The sequence below is a fragment of the Colias philodice genome, chromosome 26 (genome assembly GCF_061535455.1).
Source record: "Colias philodice isolate Cphi_HAF_F1 chromosome 26, ilColPhil1 Martin Lab GWU primary, whole genome shotgun sequence".
Taxonomy (NCBI): domain Eukaryota; kingdom Metazoa; phylum Arthropoda; class Insecta; order Lepidoptera; family Pieridae; genus Colias; species Colias philodice.
In genome coordinates this window covers 612,280-625,368 of record NC_143111.1, presented here as the reverse complement: position 1 = coordinate 625,368, position 13,089 = coordinate 612,280, and the positions used below count along the sequence as shown (strand labels likewise).

Sequence of the window (13,089 nt, the reverse complement as noted above, 5' to 3'; positions counted from 1 at the left end):
AACTAACGATTTCTTATTTTCATTACAAAATCACTTAGTTTTTACTAAGTACTTTAACGTGGTGATGTATAAAAACAGATGCGGTTTGATTTCGCCTTCTGCGGTTGCAGAGCGAGGACACGACGCTCGGTTTCAGTAACACCTGTTACTTACAAATATAATTATTTTGTCTTATTCTCGAATTAATTAGCCCTAGGAGTCAGGAAACACTAAAGTTTTCGTCAATCTTTTTAAATATGGAAACATTTTTAATTTTGATACACAGTTCCTGAAATAAGTTTTTCAAAGTAGATTGCAGGATTTGAAGATGAATCAAGGTTTCTCTTGGCCTGACTCTATACAAATCGCGGTTCCTACTATAAGTGAATCTTAATACTGTCCCAAAGTTTTTGTCCATTACTACCTATCTTTTCCGACCTAAATGTGATCGGCATCACTTCGCTTCGGCACACATCACTAGCGCCAGTTAATATCTCGATGCATGGTGCTAGAATTCAATGCATCCGCAAATACCGATTAAAATTTAATGACTTACCATTTAAGTCATGTTGACCACACAAATTCTGTCGCAGTGTGTGATCCAACCGCCATTAGTTTTTCTGAATTATATTCAACTCATCTGGATAATGATATATTGCCAAAAATTTATTGGTTCATTTGATCTGGGACTAATTATGGAAATATTATTGATATAATTAAGTTAGGAACAAACTGCTACAAATAGGGCCGTGCAACTAATACAAAACATAAAACCAATACAAGAAACACTACAAAGTGTAAGAACAACATCAAGTGCGTAATCTTGGTGCGCACGCGACGCCCATTGTTTCGCAAAACCTGTTCGCATTACAAGAACTTATTTGTCCTAACCGTGACGTAAGCGAGGAGGTTTCATATAAATCCTTCAAGTCCTTTTATAGTGACATTGGAGATATCATAACGCCATATGGAGTGATCCGCAATGAGGTCTTTAATTTTAACTTTCTAAAGAAATGTATTAATGTTTACTTATGATGAATTGAACCTGATAAAAAAGGAAGAATAAAATACATAGATTGCCTGGATCTGTCTAATTCATCATTAAAATTAAATCTTGCCACTTCAGAAGATATCTCTTAAAATGCAGTTGAATCGTAAATATTAGTACAACAGAAAAAGGGTGGACAAGAAATCATGTTTCTTATATAATAAGATGAATGCATCTTTCATTGCATTGTTGCGATTTTTTATAAACGGTCGATGGCCGGCAGATTTGCAGACTAAAGAATTAAACAGCTCCTATTAGCATACGATGAATGATGATACATCAGCTGTGCTTATACCTCTGATTCATATGACATATTTTTGGGCAATTACTCCTACGGTCCTACTGCATTCAGTGAATAATATCTGATTATTAAATTTGGCAAATTAATATAGCTATTAAAGTATTCATTACTCCCTGCTCCCATTAATGGGCTGGAATTATTATTATTTAGTTAGCCCCAAATGGTACTCTGATATAAAAGGAGGTACAAATAAAGAATCAGTTCATCTTATTCACACATTAGTAGAACATGAAAACTGTAAGACATTTTTACCTACTTACAACCTACACATAATATAATTAAATCATATGCTAACAATACAGTTATAAAGTGCAGAAGCTTAGTAATAAGGTCATTTCCATCAAGGCCTATGCCATCTAAATAGTTCATGAAACAATGTGTGCGTGGGCGCAGGGAGCGGGATGGAACTAAGTGATGACGTGAGATTCAATGTGGAACTGACCTTAAGTAAATATACACGTGTTAATCTGAAATCTTTGCTAATTAGAAGAACAGTGTCTTAATTGAGTTCTTGAAGATTTTTTTATTGTTGGATTATACCTGAAGTGTAAAACTCGTCTAAGGATTTAATTTGAATGATGATGGAATGGAGAAGTTTTATCAGGTAAGGAATTTTTTCTTGTGTTTGGCGCAACTTGACATAAGAAAGCAACATCTGCAAGTCATGCAGCGGACATTTCTTCCTCCGCCATATTTGAAGTAATGCAGGTAATACCTACTGTCTAAATAATAATTTGACCAGTTTTTACACGACCTCTCCTCCTCCCCTCATATCAAAATTATCTTATAATATACATCTCTCCAGGTTGTCCATTAATGCCGCGTCACGGCCGCGTTTAGCTTCACAACTTCATTAATATCTTTACACTGTTCAAACAATTATGCTTGTTTCATTTCTAAATAAAGTCATTTGTAAAATATTTTCTGTGAGAAAGTTTATCCTTTCAAGTACCAACCTCTCGCATCATATTAACAAAGCCCATTTAAAAACCTAGCCACTAATTTTAATTTATATGTAAATCTAAAATTATTCCATAAAGAACACTAGTTTGTTAAAATAGATCTAGAAATAACGATTCTAGGCTATACCTGTCTGCGACCTTGTCCTTTACCGAGGGTGGTGGTGATCCAATTGCCTGCTCTATCGACCACTGTGACGTCAGCACACCATAACTCCAGTGATACTCTCATATGCTTTTAGACCGGGAGATACTGACACAAAATTTCGAGTCATTTGTAACAGGATGGCGGTTCTACAGGGGTCTTAGTACGCAATGACAAAAAGAAAAACGATGGCGTGAACGCTGGTACCGGCGGCTTAGTCGCGTGGGCGTTAGTCGAACTCGTCGGAAAATAGCGAAAGTCAAACGATTTGTAACAGTATGGCACTTATTTTTCCTGTAAGTTTGAGGATCAACAAATATAAATACAAAATTTCAAAGATCTATGTGTTGGAAATCTTCACTTATATAAATTAATAATAAATTAAGTTTTCAAGTATGACAGCACTTTTTCCCCCTACTAGAAGTATGGCAAATATAATAATGGTCACATTTTATCAAATACTCTCCAAAAATCCAAATGCAATACTGGTACAAAAAGTTTGGCGAAATAAAAATTTTTTGCAGATTTTCGGCGGTATGGCGACCATTTGGAATCGTCCAAAAAGTATGGCATGGCGATTTTCGTAAATGGCTGCACGACGATAGTTACCTGTGCAAAAGTTAGCCTGGTACAAATGGTTGAATGATTGTTTTATTTAAATCAACACATTCGCGTCGGTATGGCGGGCTGTAAGTCACACCGGAAAAGTATGGCATGACACTACCGCCTACTACTTTTTTATGGGCTATCGGTAAATTCTAAAATTTTTGTGTTACAAATCGTTTGACTTTCGCTATTTTTCCGACGAGTTCGACAAACGCCCACGCGACTAAGCCACCGGTACCAGCGTTCACACCATCATTTTTCTTTTTGTCATTGCGTACTAAGACCCCTGTAGAACCGCCATCCGTGTTACAAATGACTCGAAATTTTGTGTCAGTATCTCCCGGTCTATTTATGAATACGTCAGTTATCATTTCTGTACAATTAACTATGTCTACAAATATTTTTTTTGCTGTATTTTAAGCAGAATAGGGTCAATCTACAAATGAAACAGAACGAGGGTCAGTATCTACTTTTTTCCGCAATTTGTGTCAAAAAATAAGGCGCTATCCTGTATAAAAAAGGTGAAGACTTGCTTCGCGCGCGTGCATAAATATTCTAGCCACTGAGAACCTATTAGATATTTTTAAATAAAACAAACAATGCTGGTTTTCTAACAATCTCTTAACTGAAGTTTCAAAGAAAGCCCCACAGAAATTAGAACTGGTGTATTTCCGTATTTATATTAATGCAGTAATCTTGCACGATTGAGTGACAAACATACTCATATTATATTTACTAACTAATTTGTTTTAGAGTAAATATTATGTGTACAATTTACTGTTGAATACGGTGTTCGATTTCGATAATGAAAGTAGTGTACCGTGAAGGCTGCAGTTTTTCATGTTTTATCTTGGGGAAGCAATTAGTTCTAATAGCTACAGCTACAGCTACGATCACATTGTCTATAGAGATTTCATTTTTAGTGCCAGTTGAAGGTACAACAGAACAAATGTTTGTAATTAACTAATTTACTCCATATATAGGAACGAATTGTGATGTGTATGTGATACTAACTTTAGATAGGATTTGAGAAGGCAGAGCAAAGACTGGAGGAGAATCAAATTTGAACCAATTTCGATAATAGTTATAACGTAATTTTGTTAGTACTTTGCGTGACTTAATTTCAGCATTTTCGACTTCTCTAATTCTATAAAAAGGGGCAAAATTAAGCTAATTTTATTTCGGCAATTGCTAAATGTTGTCACGTTCAAGCCTTGATAGCAATAGCAATAAAATTGATCTTGTTATATATTCTAAATTAGATCAAATGATGTCATGTTTTTACCTACTTCTACCTACTTGGAACTTTGGACAGTCACCTAGAATATAGTAAAATACATATGAAATTTCAAAGTGATTGCTAAGAATCATTGATAAAAATGGAAGTCCTTACAGTTTTCATGATTGAATAATGCTCTATGTTTAAAACCTTTATCTTAAGCGATAACTCTTCATTTAGTTATAAAATTGAAAACTGAAAATATCATTTTAAAAATTTCCAACAATATATATGTATTTATTTACACTATTATTATCATTAACTGCGGATTCGTGCGCGTAGAATATCTCTCCTGTTCCCGTGAGATTTCCGGGATAAAACATATCCTATGCCTTTTCTTAGTTCTTAAACTATCTTTGTACCTAACTTCATCTAAATTGGTTCTTTGGTTTAGGCGTGAAGAAGAGACAGACGGACAGACCGTTACTTACGCATTTTTAATAACTATAATTAGTAGGGATCGTGTTTATGGGTGATATAATAAAGGTATTAGTGGTCAACTGCATTGAATCAATTTCGTCACAATCTGTAGCTTTAAGATGAATCATCGGGTCTCACCTGAAATGGACACTGATAACCTTGTTCCACAATACTAGGAATTTGTACTGGAATTTATCTTTAGTACTTACAGTTTTCCCTTTACAGCTAATGATTTGAAGACTTAGTTTTTAATTGAGTTTTTTTAGGAATAGAAAAAATTTGATCACATAAAAATTTTGTGTTCGTGTTATGAAAATTGTTCAATTGTATTTTAATTTACGTTTTTATCGTGATTCCAGAATCATGTTTTAGTGTTACAAATGGTCATTATTGTCATTAAATTATTAACTGAATGAATTATATGCATTTAGCACAATACCAAGAAAGAGAGAAATATTTCCAAGTTCAGTTTGTAACCATTTTTCTACCACAGTAGCGGTTATATTCTTATTAATTAGTATAACGATAAACCATTGATATAATCTATACTAATATTATAAAGCTGAAGAGTTTGTTTGTTTGAACACGCTAATCTCAGGAACAAACAAACAAAATGGTCATTATTGTCATTAAATTATTAACTGAATGAATTATATGCATTTAGCACAATACCAAGAAAGAGAGAAATATTTCCAAGTTCAGTTTGTAACCATTTTTCTACCACAGTAGCGGTTATATTCTTATTAATTAGTATAACGATAAACCATTGATATAATCTATACTAATATTATAAAGCTGAAGAGTTTGTTTGTTTGAACACGCTAATCTCAGGAACTACGATTTGAAATTTTCTTTCGGTGTTAGATAGCCCATTTATCGAGGAAGGCTATATATTATATCATCTCGCTGAGACCAACAGGAGCGGAGCACTGCGGGTAAAACCGCGGAGCACAGGTAGTGTGGTATAATTAGCTAACATTGTCCAATATTCTTCGCATACCAAGTGGCCATGTAAGGCCTCAGGAACTGTCGATAAATACCAGTACCACGCAACATTGCCTTACGCGACTGTTCCAACAAAAACGTAATGTTGGTCATTTACTTGTATCTTTATATTGCTTAGCTATTTTAAACGTAATAAAGGTGATAGATATCTATGATCAGCAGTTTTTTTGCTAGGTCTAATTGAAAACGAAGTGCTAAATTGACAAACGTTTGGCAAAATTCTGCTCGACTCAGCGCAGCCCAAAATCTAGATTCTAGATTTATAAGCGGTTAAAATATAAATTTATAAGAAGTGAACACTAAAAAAATAATTCAAATTTGGTAATTAGCTAATGCTGGAAATAAAATCAAAATATTTGTATCCAAATATTTATACCTACATAAAGGTAAGAAAATAACAAAATTATGGGAAATTTAATGCATTTTTTTTATAATCTGTGAGCAGATAAAATGTCATTTTAGAGGTACAAAAAATGTATTAATTTTCGACAGCAACAATAACATTGCTCGTAAAAAATCATGAAAAAATAAAGAAAGTCCGTATGATTCAGTATTGGCCCAGCTTATCGGTTCAGTGAGTTTTGTTAAACGATTTCGCGAATTTCTTAACATTGAACTTGTGCTGAATAACATCCTTCTAGATTGTTCTAGAATTTTAGTATAGTTTGAAACGTTCGATGGTTAGATGGATCGTTTCATTATGATCGTACTCGTGATATCATAAATACTTGCTATCCTGGAAATGAGGAATAGACATTACCCCCGGGAATAATGTGGTAATTATACAGGGCGTCCCGTAAGTAGTGGACCAAAAGGTTATGGGGGGTAGAGAGACTTATTATCTAACCAAAATTCTAAAATTTGTTGTCCTAGACCATAATTTTTTTTACACCAGCTTTGTTTAAACTTCAGTCCGTAAACTTTAAAACGTAAAATTTTTACCTATTTTTGGTCTAATTTTCTTGTTGCTGTTAATTATGCTTAAGTATCATTTTATTTAGGAAGACTTATGTATTCTTAACCGCCTTGAACAATAAAATAAAAACGGAAATGGCCAAAGTTCATATTTAGCTTATGTGGATGATATTTTTATCAAATTTAGAAAATAAAGCACGAATCAAAAACTTTATGATCTAGGACAATAAATTTTAGTATTTTTGTTTCATAATAGGTATCTCTACTCCCCATAACCCGTTGGTCCACTACTTACGGGACACCCTGTATAAATAACAATAAAACTATATTTTCAGAAATATCACATAGGCGTCATCTATTCCATACAACGATACGATAAATAAAGACGAAAGACATACAGGCAGTTGACAATTTTATTCGAGGCTTGCTTATTTTGAATCCCAGTCGATATATAAAACAACTAGCGGTCCGCCCTGGCTTCGCCCGTGGTACCTACCTGCGTGTTTACGTTTTCTTTCCAATAGAACCATCACCATACTTCAAGGGATATTATAAAAAAAGAATTATCGAAATTGGTCCACGCGTGATGCCGTGACCAAGGGAAATAGTGATTCATTTTTATATATATCTTACGCCCCGCATCTAAGAGCTAATGCACAGTCTAGACGAGAGCCATAAGAATAAGTTTTATCACTCAATATTAATGAGATGCTAACAAAACTAATTAACATGTCACTTAATTGAAAACCTTTACTTTGAGTCTTTGTTCTCCATACATAGCACTGATTTAAATATTCGTAGGATAGAGTATTCATTGATGACAAACGAATACAATATTGTATACGCAGTTTAGAAAATGTAGTACTTAATTATGTTCGCCTTAGTGCAAATCTTTTTTTTAATTGATTATTTATTATAGTGGCAAACTACTGCCTAGCAATGATCTACGTATATTTGCATAAAACCAAAAATGAATAAACGATAGAGACTATACCTACCTATTGCCTGTGTGGATGAATTAATAATAAAATATATGCAACACATTTTCAGGCTTCACAATTACATAAGTGTGTATGTAGGTAGGTATATAACAACAATGTGTCAATGCAACAGTTAAAAATATAGTATTTCCCTGTTTTTATACAAACTACCGGCCGATTGACACCAACGTGTCAATTTTAACAACTTGTTCAAGGTGTTTTACACTACGGTCATTTGAGTACAATAATATTTACTTTTTATTCTGTTTGGTAATCACAAACAGTTGTAATTATTGCATAATTTAAGCGTTTTTGTTAACTGTGTAAATATCTATGACATACATGCGAGATTGATTTTTTTAGGGTTCCGTACCGAAGGGTAAAACGGGACCCTATTACTTTGTTTCTGTCTGTCTGTCTCCAGGATGTATCTCATAAACCGTGATAGCTAGAAAGCTGAAATTTAAAACTCCGACTCGCACTTGGCTGGTTTTTTCTATTTTATTTCAATGACTTACCATATTTTTTAAATAATATGATAAAAGATAAGATAGGTACGTTTTATTTCTAGGTTTAAAATAGAAACCATGTTAAGACTATTTGCGACTGAGAAATATGAATGAAGGTAGGTAATCCAATATGTTACCAAGTAAAATTTTCTCCACGGAGGTAACTTTTTAACTCCCTTCCCCATGAAATTTCGTCAGCTGTTGTCAGATCATGTTACTCTGGAATGTGCCGATTCATGTTGAAATAATTTATTAAAATTTAATAGCATGGAAGATTTATCAAGTATAATTTGAACTTTTGTGTCCAAATTGGTACTTATATTAATTTATAGTCCCCGAAAAAATGCAATAGTGCGTTTTTAACCTTCTTATAATAAAAAAAATAATAACCTTATATTATTCGATACTTACGGTTGTAATGTTCAGAGCAAGTTCAGAGCTATGTTTATCTCACAAAGCGGTCGAATTAACTTTTATTCAGTAAATAATAAATATTAATATTTGCAATGGTTAAGTAGGTGTATTCGAATATCAATATCTAAACTGTTTACCTTTAACTCCGACTAACTTGTAGCTATTTTCAACTTAACTTACATGTTTTTGACCGCAAATATTATATATTGTTACACTGTCATGTTATATGGAAACACAATAATGGGATTATGTAGAGCATTCCAGCACATTACACATACACTTCAGTTGGTCGATACACCGCGCGGTTTGTGCATCTATTGCATAATACCACAGATTAGAGAATAGTTACTTCGTAAATAATACTAACTTGAGAAAATTGAAGAAGAAACAAATTTATATATAGTTGAAAATACCTGAAAAATAAGTGAAGGATGTTCAGCGCTTTATAAGAGAAAAGTAAGGGACCCCGACGGACAGTTATTTTTATTTCAATTGTATTCATAAGAGTCCTTTTACGTTGCCCTAATTTTATATGGACACTAAACAAATATTGATTTTGACAGCTTTTTGATGTGTTAATCTTCCAACCTTCTCAACCTCTGACAAAGCTTCAAAAAATATTACACCTCTATCCCCTTTCAAGGATTCGGCACTCAAATTCCATCAACCTGAAATTCAACAAATTACAGAAATAAGATCAATCACAATTTAATTTGTAATCTATCGGCGCCAGTGCGCGTATCCGGTGACCGCCCTGAAGTCAACCCTCGGCCTTTTGCGCATGTCTTACGTCTGACGTTCAGTATTGAAAATAAATAAATGCAGTCTGAGGTTAGAAAAACATAGGAACACATGATTAACTGAGCTATTAAGTTTCGCTTCATAATTGTTTTCCGATTACATTGTGTAGGTACAGTGTACGGAGGATCGAGGACACGCGCTAATTAAATTATTATTGTTGCTGTGTTTTGTTTTAAATGGAGAAGTGACGTCATTTACAATCAATGTGTACGCAAGCTTTCCCGCTTACTATGAATGGGGGTTTTCCCATCACGTTCCATTTTCAAATTTATTGACAGATTCGATTCAGTGTGCGGATGGATGCGATCGAAGGTAGACGTATGATGTTGTATAGCTAAGAACTTAGCGTTAAAGGTTTTGGTCGATAGTAACGTCGCAGTTTAGAAAAAAATAAGATTTAATGTACTAAGACAGCGCATGTCACTTGCTTGTGTTTTTAAACAATTGCCCTTAGTATAATGGAATATCATAACAATATCGAATGTGCTTTGTTACTTCAATGGTATGATTCGTATCTCCGTTTGGTATCATATGATCAGATGTCCTCGTTTAACCCCCCAAAGGAAGTGCTAATGAAAGCGCATTGCTCTCGGACCTATTGTTTATAAACGACCACCTCCGGAAGGGCTTAGATACTTTACACTTGTATATTATAGGACTATATGCTGTGTTATATGTTTGTACTCGGTAAATATGCAATTTATATTTTAAATTGAATAGCTATGCATCGCTATACGATACGACGTGTTTTAAATAAATAACGCTAATATACTCAACTCATTTCGTAATTTTTAAGGCTTTTACTTTTTAGTTCAAATTACCGAAATCTAATCTATCGTAAAATAATTTGAAAGTTATTAGTTTACCTAGCCAAATTTGAAAAAAAAAATTATTTCATACTTAAACCTCGATTATACGACTAATACACAAAACAAATATATTCATGTCCATAATAATTTTTTTTATTCCAGAGTGGGCAAGCTGAACCTAGTAGACTTGGCAGGCAGTGAGCGGCAGCGCAAAACTGGAGCGTCAGCTGACCGGCTGCGGGAGGCGGCACGAATCAACCAGGCGCTGTCTTCGCTGGGCAATGTCATCTCAGCGCTCGCTGAGAACAGCCCTCATGTGCCTTACAGGTTGGGAATTGATTTTTGTTCTAGGTGTATTTAGTGAATGGTATACATGGGGATTATTGTGACGAGATTTCAGACACGTCTTTGTTTACATTTTAAGGGATATTTTGGTAGAAAGTTTTAAGATTCGTGGGTGATATTATGGGAAAAAAATTTGTTGTACATAAAGTGTCGCTGTGTAGAAGAGTGAAAATCTCTTCCTTTTAACTTTTACAATAAAGGCAATATATTCTAAATTGAAAACAACACAATAAAGTTACAAGCAATGTACTGGTGCAATATAGTTTAATTTTCCGGATAATATAAACAGAGCAAACTGTTTCCTAATATGTACTAGTATACATAGCAAAAGTGTTATGACCGCTTACGTAGAACAGTTACTAACAGAGGCGGCTCGTGACAAAATTTTATGGGTGTTCACTTGAAATAAAACACTGAAAATACATGGTGTAAAGCAGTACAATTTATCAAAAAAATTACTTATAAAGAAAATGCATACGTGATACGTCTTTCTTTTTGGTGTGCAAAAATAAATATCTATAACTTAAAGCGACAAGACCGATAGACGCCAATTGCAGTTCATTCAACAAATGGTACCGAGATTGTGAATGTTTTTTCACCTTGATTGAAAGATGAGCCAAGTCGTCAACGCCCGTTTCAGTCCAAGCACTCTCACCTCCGCCGGCCGCGCCCGCTTTAAATAAAAGACACGGAAAACAAAATAGTTTGTTGCTTTCATCACAACCACACAACCACGGTGTTTTCACATATTGTTCAGATTTAAACACACGCGTATATGTTTTCGTTTTTGTCGTACATTTTTGCGTAAGATCAAGTTCAGGCCGTGGCGCCTAGCGGTCCCTTAGCTTTACATTCAAGCCGAATTTGTAACGTTTTATCACACTTTTTAATGAACGCCACATTATAATTATTGTTCATTTTAACACTCACAAGTAATACTGATAACTACAGGCTATTTCAACACGTATTTTATAATTTTAATTAGAAAATTGCATGAATCGCGCGCGTGCATTGAAATTGACTCGAGTGTTTGTTTATATTACCTATAGAAGTGGTAACTGGCAACGTCGCGCGCTATCGCTGTCCTGCCTGGCGGTAAAAACGAACCGGCAACGTTTGCGGTGCGGCGCTCCGAATTTTGCTACATTTCCATAGAAAATCTTTTGTTTCACGCGCAGGGCTCTGGCAAAACCCTCTCTTTCACTCCTATTGGATTTCGTATTAGGAAATGTACTAAATCTTTTTTCATTGGAGCGCAATCGTGAGCGCTCCGCTTCGCGCGTTACATAATACAGTAGGTATTATACAGGTGTATGGGATGATGGAATGATGGATATATTCATTGGTATTAACAGTAGTTTTAAAGATTATGATTGATTTTAAATAGTAATAATTAATGTTAATAATTAAATTAAGGACTATGATTTTATTATAATTATTTATGGGAGTTCACTGCACCAGCGCTCCTTAGGGCGAGCCGCCTCTGGTTACTAATCATGTTGACATTTTATAAATCCCTTTATAAATGTATTTTCCAGAGACTCAAAGCTGACTCGTATCCTGCAAGACTCTTTGGGCGGCAACAGCAAGACCATAATGATAGCAAACATCGGGCCCGCCTGTTACAATTACGATGAGACTGTCACCACCCTGCGGTACGCGCATCGAGCTAAAGGTATCATTACAATTTATGGCAGTCCATTTTACATGGTTAGATACCTTCAGCACTATTAATTTTTTGATCTTTCACGCTTCATTAAATAACTTAAATAAATCTTTATTTATTAATTCATTCATGATTTTGTTACATTGGACGAGGTTCAGGTCCCAATATTGATCTATAATTACTTATTAGTAACACGATTTGTTATTTTTTTAGGAACTTGTAGGTAAGTATATATAAGATATTAAAATATCAAAATAAAACGCATAAAGATAACATTACATAGACTTGTTTCATGGTATGTTATGTAACTATAATCCGGAAAAAATACTTCATAATTCTATATTACCTCTATTCTCGTAGTTTAAACTTTAAAGCCTCTCAAACAGCCACAAAATGGCTCGGCGGATTTTTTAAACTAAAATCAGCGAGGAATAAACAAGTGGGTATCAAACTGTCCCAAAAATTTAGCATTCTTATTTACTGTATTTACTAAAATTCCAGCGATAAAGAACAAGCCAGTTCGCAACGAAGACCCCAAAGATGCGAAACTACGGGAATACCAAGCGGAGATCGAGCGACTGCGCTCGCTCATTGAACAGAGAAAAGCGGCGGAAAAACGGAAAAAACCGCCAAAACCGCGCGTCAAGAATATGCCCGAATGTGAGTACATTGAATTAGTTCTAGAGAGTAGAATTCATCTATATCTTTGTATGAACAATGTTTTATACAATAAATGATTTATTTATTTTAATGTTGAATAATTGTACGTGGTATTGTAGAAATTACCCCTCCCCCCCAATTCAACGTTCTCCGACTCCATCTTAATTTTCAAAATTAATAGTTTTATACTTCAAACTAGCTCATGAAGAGCAGCTTTTTTATTTTAGTTTTGATTGTATGGTATCTTT

At 34.3% G+C, this 13,089-nt stretch overlaps 1 protein-coding gene across 2 annotated transcripts in view; it reads left to right on the top strand.

Annotated features, from left to right (window-relative positions):
- LOC149476714 (kinesin-like protein Klp68D) overlaps positions 1 to 13,089 on the top strand; it is a 50,294-nt gene that overhangs the window by 30,785 nt on the left and 6,420 nt on the right. For both annotated transcript variants that reach the window (XM_089711176.1, XM_089711177.1), the window contains 3 exons: positions 10,333 to 10,497; positions 12,054 to 12,190; positions 12,683 to 12,841. In XM_089711176.1, the coding sequence (XP_089567302.1) occupies positions 10,333 to 10,497; positions 12,054 to 12,190; positions 12,683 to 12,841 (461 nt within the window). The remainder of the gene's footprint in view (positions 1 to 10,332; positions 10,498 to 12,053; positions 12,191 to 12,682; positions 12,842 to 13,089) is intronic.